General features: G+C 42.5%; 2 protein-coding genes and 1 non-coding gene across 4 annotated transcripts in view; all 3 read left to right on the forward strand.

The window, feature by feature from the left end:
- The first annotated feature begins 766 nt into the window (after positions 1-766).
- On the forward strand, positions 767-3,201 carry si:ch211-284e20.8 (CY domain-containing protein). The gene is made up of 7 exons (XM_026344803.1): positions 767-1,165; positions 1,294-1,407; positions 1,569-1,647; positions 2,003-2,169; positions 2,387-2,500; positions 2,605-2,730; positions 2,895-3,201. The coding sequence occupies exons 1-7, from the start codon at positions 968-970 to the stop codon at positions 3,150-3,152; spliced, it is 1,056 nt and encodes a 351-aa protein (XP_026200588.1). The 5' UTR covers positions 767-967; the 3' UTR covers positions 3,153-3,201.
- Positions 3,202-3,758: 557 nt separating this feature from the next.
- Positions 3,759-3,830, forward strand: trnah-gug. Its single transcript has one exon. It is a non-coding gene; the product is annotated as a tRNA-His (tRNA).
- A 4,292-nt stretch (positions 3,831-8,122) lies between these two features.
- Positions 8,123-13,118, forward strand: part of LOC113152522 (carboxyl-terminal PDZ ligand of neuronal nitric oxide synthase protein-like) — a 146,784-nt gene continuing 141,788 nt past the window's right edge. The window contains exons 1-2 of one of the 2 annotated variants that reach the window (XM_026345814.1): positions 8,123-8,573; positions 8,912-8,983. In XM_026345814.1, the coding sequence (XP_026201599.1) occupies positions 8,469-8,573; positions 8,912-8,983 (177 nt within the window). In that variant the 5' untranslated portion in view covers positions 8,123-8,468. The remainder of the gene's footprint in view (positions 8,574-8,911; positions 8,984-13,118) is intronic. The other variant, XM_026345815.1, reaches the window with a different exon arrangement.

A 13,118-nucleotide genomic window follows, 5' to 3' on the forward strand; every position in this document is an offset into this window, starting at 1 on the left:
TCTTATCAGTGTTGTGTAGCACTTAAACACAGCACAGACTAAACAGGCTGCAGTCATGGGTGGTGGGGGTGGGACACGTTTTCATAGTGATGATACATTTTGTCGTTTCCAGTGAAGCACTTGACTTAAAGTTAAATGGATCTGCATTCACATGTCCACTGCTTCAGTGTGTCTGGTCGTGTACATGTCTACAGAGCAGCAGCTGTTTGCTCGTGTGTTGGAAACAAGAAAAGGACGAGTTACAAACTGGGCTGAATTCTAATTTACCTACCAGTTCGGCTTTCAGCAATTCAGCTGGATAAAGTTATTGTTCTACTGGGCTCAGCATGTGGTCCAGAGTGAGTGTGTGAAGAACTGGCTGCAACAGTCAAACTTCAGACGTTTAATCATTTCATCCATTCAAGAACAAACACGTTTATCTTATCTTAGTGTCACTTCACCGCTTTGATTTAGTGGTATATGACGTCTATGGTCCAGTCACTGTGCAGTACGGTTCTGCTCTCACACTTACTGCTCTTGCATGTTCTGGTGCAACTTCCTGTGGTCGACCACACTCATGAGCACATGCATGATACAATTTTACTCATGATTTCTAATAATTCAGGAGGAAACTTAAAATTGCTGGACATGTACGTTTTTAAAGATAATTGAGTGAACAGTTGTGCAGTGGAGGAGTGTGGTGAACTTTCAGTGACTATAGTTCCCCTGTCCCCCAGTGCACTATGACCCTTCAGTCGGTTTCAGGCAGCCATCGGCCTAGAGAGCAGCAGATAGCAGCTGTTTGCTCATCAGATGGGAAAGGGGAATGTCCAACATCACCTTCACATGTGCCTGTCCAAGACCTGTCTGGGAAAACCAGGATTACGGTGTTGAAAAGACCACGGCAAGTGTTAGTCTAAATGTCCTTCCAGGACACGTTTGAGTAGTCACAAACTGTATGTGTGTGTGTGTGTGAGTGTGTTAGAGAATGAGTGCGTACCTGCTGCTCCTGTGTCTGGCTTTGCTGCAGCAGGAGGGACGAACCAGCACCACATCCCAAGGCTGCAGCAACCCTGAAGCAGTGAGAGTAGCTGAAGTGGCCCTGGAGCAAATCAACCAGGAGCAGACAAGCGGATACATACTGAGTCTCAACAGAGTGTACGATGTGTCTCACACTCCTGAAAAGGTGAACATTCACATGCACACATGCAAGCGACAGGATTAGAAACAGCAACGCTGGATTTGTAGCACGTTAGGAAGAAAGTGTAACAGTTGGGGAAGGATTTTCAAAGTTGTTTGCGTGTGTTTGTCCAGGAGAAAGATGGATCACTCTACAAACTGACCATTGATGTGATGGAGACCAAATGCCACATCTCCAGCAGGAAACCATGGAAACAATGTGAAGTCCGAACTATTGGGGACGTTCCAGTAAGTTCCACGTGGAGGTGTCTCTTCAATCAAACTGCCTTTTGAACAGTGATGCTTTGATTCACCTTTAATATTATCTGATGTTGGTTATCAGTGTTCTTGTTGAATCTTGAATCTTGTGTGAGTGAGTTTCTCTGCAGACCTGTGTTTGTGTGCTTCAGGTGTATGGAGAGTGTGAGGTAACTGCCTTCGTTGACACTCAAGTCAAACTGCAGAACTACTCCTGTGCACTTCGTGAAGGTAGATCGGTTGATTCAGCATTTTTTGTTTCATCCACTTGACTACAGAAAAACACATTTGCAGAGTGTTGCAAGTCTACTTTTTGGCACTTTACTGCTTTAATTGTGACATAGAAAAAGCTGCTATGTCTCCGAATGTTTTTGTTGGACCAGTAAACATGTTGTTGTGCCAAGTGATTATTATGCAGAGTTACAGTTTGAGCTTATAGCAAATATAATTTTCCTTCTTGTAAATGTTTTTCCACACTTGTCAGAGGGATGAGAGGGAATCGGAGTTGAAAGAGTTTATGTTACTGGCACCAGTATTAAATCTATGTGTTCCAGTGACCTTTGACTCTGTTGATCTTTGTGTTCAGTTCCTGCGACTGCGGTGGTGACTACGTGTCCAGACTGTCCCACGTCTGATAATCTGAATGAGCCGGTCATCAAGGACACCGTCTCCCTCGCGCTGCAGAGGTTCAACGAAGAGAGCGGCCTCGTCAACTACTTCACTCTGGATAACATTACAAGAGCCAGTTCACAGGTTAGAGACAAAAACAACGTCGTGAAGCAACAACAATAAACAACAGCATCGATTAGCAGCTCGGCACAAGAGAGAGATGTTGGTTTGAGTGGAGATTCTGTGTATAGAGATTAGAGTTTATTAGAGATCATTACACACTTTATTCTTCTTCACTTTCACAAGACATTAACAATTGTGTGGTGTCCATGCACGTCTGCATGTGTTTGATTTTCTTCAGTGGGTTTTTGGTCCGTCCTACTTTGTGGAGTTCACCATCGTAGAGACCGTTTGTCTAAAGACGACAGATCCAAGTGAACTGAGCAGCTGTAAACCTATGGACTGTCAGTTCGCTGTGAGTATTTATAAAACCTTCTGCAGTGTAAAGGTGAACAAGTGGCAACTATCTGCTCTCCACTGCTGAGCACAGTCAGTCTCAACTGTTCTCTGTTCTCTCAGCATAGAGGATTCTGTGATGGAGCACACACGGCTCAAGAGGATGAGTTTGAAAACAGAAATCCAGTGGCAAGAAACGGACAGAACAGGAAGTCTGTGGAGGTGAAGTGTGAGATCTACGAACCTCAGGTACCTGCTTTGAGTCCGGTGACGCGCCACACAATAGTATTTATTAATTGTAGTTCTGATATCTGAGATATAGATTCAGGAGAGGAGGATTATCAGTGCCGCTGCCCTCACTAACATGGTGTGAAAATCCTTTTTCACACTGTCTCTTTGCATTTTCTCTGCAGGCGTCAGCTGTGGAGGAGCAGGCCCATGCAAGAGCAGACAGCGGACACACTGGACATCAGCACCACAACCACACCCACTTGCACCCCCACGAGCACACACACTCAGTCACACCCACACCCGACCGTAGTTTCTCCAAGCCAGTGGTCTCCCTGGGGACTATCGTGAATCAGCCTGCCTCTCCTAGATCTTCCCCAGCAGCCAGTTCCTGTCCTGGTCCACGCAGACACAATCTGGGCTTAAGGGGACTCAGGCTGTGATTGTAAATAATCTGATTACATTGATTGTTTGATTAAAGCATTTACACAAGTGGATGTTGTGTCAGTTCTTCCCAGAACAGAAGCATTTCATTCAGTTGATGGTTATTTACTGTAACGTCAACAGCTAATATGTCATTCTGCATAATCTAATGGTCACAATTTACCAATAAATAAAGATTAAAATCACAAGATCAGGTTTTCTACGATTTATTATTTATTCACAAATGATATTTATCATAATTTTACATATTGAAAATAACACATTCAGCACTGTGTCTGCAGACTGAATGAAATTAGGTTCAGCAGCAGAGAGACGCCCTCTGAGGATCAAATACAACAAGAAGGGAGGAGAGATGAGAGATGAAAATGGGGGAATCTCAGACCAAACCTTGTGTTAGGTTCGGGTTCGGGTGATTTCCCCCGGGGAGACTCATCTCTGTCCTGGTGGCACAACACGCGGATGCGTAAAGCTCCAGCTGCAGATCACTGAGGAGAAGGAAGAAATCCAACTTCAACACTCGGACCTCCTCGTTTCCACACTTTTGAATGACGACGCTCTTCCAATGGATCAGCTGTCCTGGCTCTCAGCAGGTGGGGGGACAGCTCGCCGTGATCGTATAGTGGTTAGTACTCTGCGTTGTGGCCGCAGCAACCCCGGTTCGAATCCGGGTCACGGCAGCGTTTTGGAAGAAGATGAAATAATCTGTTACCTCACAGCTGAACGGTAACATTTCACTTCAGGAACAAACTGGAACTGTAATCCCAACAAAACAGCACAATGTTTGGGATGTGGGCCACAAACCCACTGAATCCTCGGACTGTGGCACCACATGTGCCCAAGACAAAATCCTGCACACGATGTAATAATAATGTGTTGATGAGAAATCAGTTCAGACACATCTCATCTGATGGAGCCTCTAAAGCCTGTTCTCTTTTCTCTTATATCACACTGGAACATCCATCACCCCTCTTGCCCTTCTTGGTTTCCTGCAGTGTGCTTGGCACTGGCCTGAGTCCAGGGGCCCACACCAGGGGAGCACTGCTGTGATTTGTGGGGACAGTTTCATAGTCCTGCACACAATGTGCCTGGTAGACTATGAGGGAACATGAAACAGTTCAGGGGACTAACAAACCTATTAGACCTCAGTCTCCAGGAGAAGTTGGCTGAATACAAATTCATTTACTCATTTATATTAAAAAAACGTCTTCAGGCAGCCGAGCAACAGTCAGTTTACTAGAACACAGCACAGAGAGGTGACACACGGTTCACTAATTAACCTAGAAATGAGGTTTCCTGAACACAATAAAACAGATTTATCATAGAAACGGGATTAACACTGTGCCCTCCACCCCCCATTATTACAGACTGTAATTATTTGTTGAAGTCATTCACACAAATACAGTTGAAGTGTCTCATTTTCTAGATCATAAATAGATGTTTTTAGCACAATAAGTAGATGATGTGTCTGCAGTTCATACTGTGGTCACATGGTGTCACTCTTACTTCTGCTGTCTTAAACTGAACTAACTAAACTCAGCTCCACTTTTTTTTTGAACTGTTGAAAAAGTTTCAAACAAGAACTTGAACTTTCACTCATGAGGATTTTGTGGTTTCTGAACTGGTTGCAGACTGCTGCATGTTTTAATTTTTCGATGCATCACTTGTTGAAGTACTTGAACTGTTCCATTTACCATTTTCTTACATGTGCACAGGGCGTCTGAAGTTCTCATGAGGTGTGTTGAGATATTAGCATCAAACAAACAACCTGTCTACAAAGGATTTCTCTTTTTTAAGCATCTAAACACTCCCTCTTAGTTATCTTACCAAGTGGACATGTAGAGCTGTACATCTTGTTTTCTATTTAGTGTCCACAACACAACAGAGATTCATTTAAGTACATTTCTTAATCAATGCTGCGAGTTATAAGCTTCGGTTGGATGCAGATAGTGGATTTCGTTGGATGTACGAGAATTTGTTTATGTATCAGAGGACGATTATATCTGTGCTAATCCACCCGAGTGTGTTGCTCTGCAGACGTTTTCTCTGTTCTGTTAATTTTCCATGTTGTAACACAGCTTCAGGCAGAATTCTAGATGTATTGTTGTCATCATTTGATCCACTGCTTCTTCTCTCGTCTGTCTTCTTCACGGCAATTCTCCCAGGATGAGTGAATCTCATCGTCTTCGTTGTGTGCTCCACATTCTTTCCAATTCATCATTATTAATTCAGATTAAGAGGCCCTCAAGATGTGTGTAGGTTTGTCTGTGTGTGCATTCATGTGTGCATGTGTTCTTGCTGTTATCGTAGCCGAGAGAGACGCCACAGGGATGGTCACCAAGGTTCAGGGCTCCTTCCAACACACCGACCTCAGAGTGAATGTAGCTGGCACCAAAAGAAAGAGAGAGCTGGTGTCTTTAGATTAATCCACACGTGAGGGAATTTTTGATAAGTTCAATTTACATGAGTGAGAAACACAAGAAAACTGAGTTTTCAGTTTTTTGGGTTAAAATACTGTGAAAATAGTCTCAGACGTTTCTCTAATGTGAAGTTAAGATGCTCTGGTTTCCTGGAAACAACAAAAATAATAAGCCACTGAAAAACTAAGTAGAACGTGTTAGTTCCTTCTTTATTCTATCAATTCAAAACAACAGGTAAAAGTCACTTTATTTCATTGTGGTCACACCAACAAATCTTGATCACATCAAAAAGACATTTTAATCAGTAGAGAATTGTGCATTTTGAGGCTCTCATTCAAAATTTGAAGATTTGAAGCTTTGTTCTCTTTCCACAGACACACAATGACCTGAAATGTTGTTCTACTGGTGACAGAATAAGATGAAAACACAGTATTAGAGATGGTAGAAATGAGCAGATTGAATTGAAGTAGAACGATGTTGGAATGGGAAATCAGTTTCTCAAACATCAGTTTATTGACTGTTACAGATGATGATGTGACGTCTGGACAGTTTAAGGCTCCCTTTACAAACTGTGCCTGTCATGGTCACCTGCAGAGCTTCCTGTTTCACTGTGTTTAATTACCACCACTTCCTGTCTGGTTCTCGTTACCCCCCACACGTCTGTTGTCTTCTAGAAGTGACTCTCCAGGATGATCATTGCTCTGAACTCTGCTACTCATATCAGGTGTTACACATTTCACCACCCCCTAACATGCACAGTGCCTTATGTACTGTAGGTTTGCTGTGAAATGAAATAAATATCTTCATGACGCACTAACTCACACCCAGTCTGATCATCTACTGTGGATACAGTACGTACAGTACTACAGTTTTGCAGCCTTTCATGTTGCCAGCTCTTGAGCACAGCTCCAAAAAACTGCTGCACGCAGGGAGCGCATGCTTTAAAAGCCAAAGCCCTAATCAACAGATCAGCATGTATTTGAAGACCTGGCGGGGATTAAGTTGCTCTCTATCCTTTTTAAAGAGCCTTAAGAGCATATGCGAGTCCCGAGAGAGGAACTGGTTGATTCAGAAATAATTCTTCATGCGGCGACAGCAGCTGTTGTCATCTTCCATCAGGCTGTTTGATCTCACCAGGGCAAGGTGGCCGTGACCTGAGAGAGGAAAAGTGACCACTCTATCACTCTACTGTGGAGATATCCTTTAAAATTATACATACAGAATGAAACTTTGTGGGCCGTTTTAATACATCCATGAAAACCTGAGGCTGGAGAGAGGCTCAGGTTTTTTTCTCATGAACACGGTTTCTAAAGAGGCGAATCAATTTAATGAACAATGGTGATGTTCATGGTTTGATTTAGCACTATGCAGTGAATCTAGGATAGTAAGTGGCACCATTCGGTAACTATTCCAGTTTTAAACCCTGTAACATCCACAATGAATCATAGGCAACATCACCCTGCTATAAACCCTCAGGACAGCGTTAGCAGCAGTAGTTTATATGTTTCCAAAGAGGTGGTGAGAATGTGAATTACTGCCGCCCCACTTCCCCTTCGCTCCCCGCCTGGGACCACCTTCGGGGGAGTGCTGCATCTTTACTCCCAGGGCGACGCAGATGGTCTGTGCATTATACAACATGACAACTGCTTTAAACATGAACACAGCTCTACTGCGTCTACTGACCACTTATCACTGTGGTTGATGGAAGGTATCTCCTACTGCACCTTGAACAAAATGTCTGGAGGATGCTGAGAGTGAGGGATCTTTGTTTAGACATCACCTGAGTTTTATTACTGTTGGCAACATAAACTGTCTGTTGACTAGAGTGTTTTTAATCAGATTATATTTTTGATTAAAGTTGCGTTTTGACCATTAATACAATTATGAATCCGTAAGCAACATATGAGATCTTGGGTTAGTCCTTAAAAGACCAAAATTAAACTTAATAAACATGAGTAAATAGGTTCATTCGTTGTGTTCATGTGTGCCTGCATGTTATGAACAATGGTCCATTTTATAGATGTAATTTAATCCAACATTAATTATTTATATTTATTTATTATTTATAACATGAATGAAATTCTTATTCTTACATTTTCATCTTTAATAATATCTCTAGTTACCCAGGTAGCAGATATGACCACTAGTCTGTAGCCTTTCCCTTTTTATTCTATTCAGAAGCAGAGGACTGAATCACCACATCATGTCAACATTTCTTTATTTCCTGGGGGGTCTAGTTAAATTCAGGTCCTACCTCGTTTCTTTTTAATTTATATATATTGTACATATTGTGTTCATGTGTCCCCTCAGTTAGTGGCAAAGTAAAAAGTTTCCTACACTCATTAGTTTGCATGGTGACGTTCAGGTTCTTCCCATTTGTTTGTGCGTTCATGCGTGTGGAGACCAGAGCGGGGGGGCAGGTACCGGAGCCGGAGCCCCTCCCTCAGAGAGCCACGGTGCTCCTCGGTTCCAATAGAAACAGGTGGGACTCCCCGGACTCCTCCAATCACGCCCTCCCTCCGTGCGCGGGGGGGGAGAGCCGGGACAGGAGGCGGTACCCACCCAACTTCCACACTCGGCACGGGAAAAGTCGGACGCGCACATCTGTCCCCACGCACGTCGCTGCTCCTGCCGGTCCGCACGCGTTTGTGAAGCCGCCACAGCGAACATCAGCGGGGCAGCAGGTCTCCGGAGCGCCGGGGAACTTCTCACCAACACTTGGCCGCTGTTCAGGGCGGTGTAGCAGCGCCGCGATGCCGGGACGGGTCGCTGCCATGGAGGACGCGCACTGACCGGACCTGGACTCGTTCTCTCTTTGGATTACTCCCGTTTAACCGAGCCGGGTGGTTCTCCTTTGACTCTCTCCTGGTTCCTCGTGGAGCAGCAGACACTTTAAACATGCCTGGAAAGACCAAGTACAACCTGGTGGACGATGGACACGACCTGAGGATCCCGCTGCACAACGAGGAAGCGTTCCAGCATGGGATCAACTTCGAGGCAAAGGTGAGTTCACATAGGTAACGTTAGCTCGTCGTTAACGTCCAATTCCAACTAAAGTCCACACAAACAAACATTATTATGCTGCTGACATGTTGTGTTCCTACTAGTTAACCGAGTAACACCAACGTTTGGACACTTTTTGGGCTGAAATCTACTTAAACTAGACCTGACAGTCTGCTAGCTAGTGGAGCGACCTGTTAGCTAACATAGTTGGGAAATTGAAGTTGCGCAGAGTTTGTTTTAACATTCAATGGACACTTTGTGGTGTTTTAGTGAATTGAAATAAAACTATATTTACTTTAATGTGCTCTACCTGTCACATTTCCCCTCTATGACAACAGTACATCGGCAGTCTGGATGTGGCGCGGCCGAGCAGCCGAGTGGAGATCGTGGCTGCGATGCGAAGAATACGAGTGAGTGAACGCTCGACAAAACTCCATTTAAAATATTGCACTTTTTAAAGTTGTGCCGCGACACAGTTTAAAAGGTGTGTAGTAGAATAAAAAATGAGGTGTTTTCGAATTGGTTGTAGTACAGAGGTATATTCGGCAGATGTGTGATCAACCTTTTTTTTTATTTTGGTTTATTGGACACTTTAGTGAAGCAGATTTAGAGGGACAGTTGTGTGGATATGAGCCCAATAGATGTTATCTGAATCATTAATGAAGTGCTTTTAGTTTGTTAATGTCTAATGCCGAATTAAAGAGGACACCATAACTGCTTTTTCCCATTTGAACTTCAAATGCACAGATTGATGATTTGAATTATTATTGAACAACTAGTTTCCAATGAGACCCTAGGGAATAACATGACAAATCACGACCTGAGACATGAAATGAAGTGAAACAAGGTGGATGAAAACGCCGTTTGCAGTTTTATCCTTTAGAAATGAGTGGTATGAATAGCAGTTGTGAAAACACATTGAGGTTTGTGCAGCCTGATGGGAGGTTCGGTCTCCCATGTACTACATCTCTGTTTTGAAGCTGCCTTTGAAGCAGAGCACTGGAGTGTGATCTCTCCACTCGCTCTCTCTGTAAATCTAAGATTTACAGCCTTTTTCAGCTCAAGTTGGCATAGCAGCCTAATATTGGTTGCACTAGGCATTTGAGGATTATGTAGATGAACTGGTGACTATTTCAAAACACACAAGAACACACAGACAACACCTTTTATTAGTTATTAGTTTAAAGCAGCATCGTAGAATAAGGCATATGAGGAACACATGCACCATCAGTTCACCTTTTCTAAATATAATTAAACAGTAGGTGGCTGAGTGCAGTCTGTATCTGCATGTTGTGTGATATTTCCAGCCAGGCGCCCACTCTCAGCTACATGTGTGTAAAGCAAAAGGTGCAAAATGTTCTTATTGTCCTTTTCAGTGAAGTGACCCTCTCCTATAAAGTGGACCTCCCACTGTGCTGCTATGGCAGCTGTTGTTGGCAGGAAAACAGGCTTTGGTTTGGCTCCTACAGTGTGAAAATGGTTTGACATTGGCCTGACAACACAATGGAGGGAAACCACAGGTATCTAACTTGGAAGGGGAAGCATGGAGGAGCTCTGATGGCATTTGCTTTACTTAGTAAGAGAGAAGGCCAACGCATCTTTACGCCGGATGTTCACTCACGACGATGGTTTTTGTGTTCCAGTTCTGCTTTTGTGTTCCACCTTTTACTGAACTGTTGTGGATTAAGAAATCAACAAGGTTCACCAAGTTTAGGCTGCAATTATTAGCAATTAGTTGAGTGTTGAAGTTGAATGGTCACTAAATTAGACTTGAATTGGATATGTTTGCTGACATGGCAGGTACAGATCAGAGACTATGTTAGAAGACAGCTTTTTGAACTTTTCATGTGACTAGACTTCTGTTTATTCTATGATGGACAATAGAAAGACTGGAAATCCTTTCCACACCTCAGCACACCTCCATACAGCACCAGTAGGGATTTAAAGTTGCCGGAGTTCATTACGAGCTTTAACTCCAAACACGCTGAACTCAATAGATTAAACATGTCTGACCTTTAAAATGTTCCTACATTACCTTTCAGACATTATGGTATTATAATAAGTCCTCCACCCTTTCCAGTAGTTGCGGTTATCATGCCTAGAAATTTTTATTACAGGTGAATAATTCACGTGTCGCCAACATGGCAGTGTTGTCATTTGACTGGTGTATTCTGGGATTGCATGATGTCACCCGGAGCTTTATACTTTTGGATTCAGAAAAGGTGTTCATTTATTCCTGTAGTCTTGTCGTCTTGATTTTGGTTGCATCAAGCAAACTACTTCAGGGGCAAAGGTATGTAGTTTCATTTAACTTTTCATACCTTGTGCAGCTTTTGAAAGAAAGTTTTGTAAAATCATGCTCCACACAGTGTCTGGTCTATTCCAATATTTATTCGGCCCCCTTATTCTGCACTGTCAGTCAGAGCTATGCTGGTTTCCAGGCAACTGCTTGATGTATGGTGTCATTGTTCATTGTGTGCATGAGTCACCTGTAAGACAGTGGCTGATAGCAAACTAATGACTTGGCAAACCAGGAAATAGACACCTACAGTGGAGCAGTACGTGCTGCACTACAGGATATGCTGTTGTTTTGTTGCTCTCATACTGTATGTACATGCTCACACACTCTCGTGCATGTTATTCTGAAATGATTAATTGCTAGTTCCCAGAAAATAAATGTGGAACACATTTCATCAAAAATGGAAAAACAATTTACATTTCACTCTGTGAAACTCCCCTGCCAACTGAAAAATGTGTTGCTTGAAAGGTTTTGTTTACTAGTTCATCAGCAGTATCTGAATGGTTTCTTTTACTCTTCAGGGCTGCAACTCACACTTTTAATTACTCCTTAGTCTGTTTTGGGGCTCCTTTGTGATTACTTAAATTAATTGGTTAGTCCATAAAGTGCTATAATAAAGTAAAAATAACATTTAGAGGATCTGTAGAATGTGGTGCATTTGTGCTTGATATATCTCTAAAATGTGATTTTAATTCACAAAATGGTTTTATTTATATTGGTTATTAACAATTTGCAGATAAACAATATAAACTGGACTAAAGGAGTGAGAACAACCACCAAAAACACAGTCATATGTTGCTATTTCATTGCTCCAAGCTTATTCTTATAGGTCCCACTAAGTTTCGAGTCTTATCAGTATTGTCTGCACCGTTTGACGCTTATCTGTTTAAAAGGAGAAGAGACCTTTACAATGAATTAAAGGGATTATTTTTTAATTAATCAGCCTTTCCTGGGTTAACTGGCCGTAGGAAGATCGAGCAGCATGAGATGAGAAGATTAGACCTGTCTGAGGAGATGGAAAGAGCTCAGTGGTGCTGGGGAGTGGGGAAAAAAGAGAAAGAGAAGCGCTTTGTTTGTTGCTCTAGCTGCCAGACTAAGCAGTGTGGATAAGGACATGTGTGACCACAGGACAGCTCATAGCTAACAGTTAACTGATGATAAGAAAACAAAGTAGAAGTACATTTATCTGTATCTCAGATAAATGAACATCAGTGACCCGTGATCACCTCAATGCTTGTCATGAGTTGTGCGCACAAATGTACAGGACACAGCCTGATCATGCAGTATGTTAGTGCATCATTAAATAGTGATAACATGAGCAGTGTCTTTGAAGATAGTTCCCCTCTGAGTGGGCGGTAGACAGGATCTGTATACCATGCTGTGCCATATGACCCTGAGATGCAGTTTATAATTAAGGCTCAGTTAATAAACCCTCAGTAATCTCATCCACACACCACCTGGACAACCGCGTTGTCAGAATAACGTAAATGTTACCTTGGTGAAAAACAGGCTTGATTAATGCGATTTTCTTTTTTGTGAGATTAATATCGCATTTATTTTCGTTAGTTGATTGATTGATAGAGTGATTGTTTTTGTAACATGAGGTCTGAAACACAGAGGCTTTGTCACAGTGACAAGAATGAAACTCTGAAAACGCCCAGCAAGAAATTAGAAATTTCAAAAGATTGAATATCAGTAATTCATCCATCTTGCCAAAATGTCACTGCAGGGATCAATTCAGAATCACATTAACATGAACAAGTTGTAATCAGTGTGGCGAGGCAGCACTATTACCTGTGACAGCTAAGCTGTGGGCTCTGCAAAGTAATTATATGGCTGTTAGTGTCTTTGGCCTTGCGTATTATCTGTACACAGAAAAATACATGCATACAGTAGTTACACTCGGCTTAGCAGCTACATTTACTTCTCAGTGTTTATTTCCCATCAGGTTCTTGTCCCATCCCCCCATTTATAACGACATCCTTATTTATAACTCCACACAAGGATGTTTTAACAGTGGTGTTTATATAAGAGGTAGGCATGGAGATAAAATGAGATGAGAAGAGGAGCTGCAGAGGAGGTAGAAATGTGATGATCATTATGAAGTGACCATTATTGGTGAAAATGACAGCTGTAATGTTTATTCTTGTGAGTGTATGAATGTTTCCCTTTTAATTAGTGGTAGCAGAGTTAACCTGGCTGCTTTTGATTGACGTTAACAAGATATAGAAGCCCTGCATATGTCC

This window comes from Anabas testudineus, chromosome 4, assembly GCF_900324465.2.
Source record: "Anabas testudineus chromosome 4, fAnaTes1.2, whole genome shotgun sequence".
Classification (NCBI taxonomy): domain Eukaryota; kingdom Metazoa; phylum Chordata; class Actinopteri; order Anabantiformes; family Anabantidae; genus Anabas; species Anabas testudineus.

Bases quoted from the DNA above. Each gene is read 5' to 3' on its own strand.
- si:ch211-284e20.8 (XM_026344803.1), top strand. From the start codon at position 968: ATGAGTGCGTACCTGCTGCTCCTGTGTCTGGCTTTGCTGCAGCAGGAG. The intron at 1,408-1,568 runs GTAAGTTCCACG...TGTGTGCTTCAG, and splicing joins GAACTATTGGGGACGTTCCA to GTGTATGGAGAGTGTGAGGT. The intron at 2,501-2,604 runs GTGAGTATTTAT...CTGTTCTCTCAG, and splicing joins CTATGGACTGTCAGTTCGCT to CATAGAGGATTCTGTGATGG.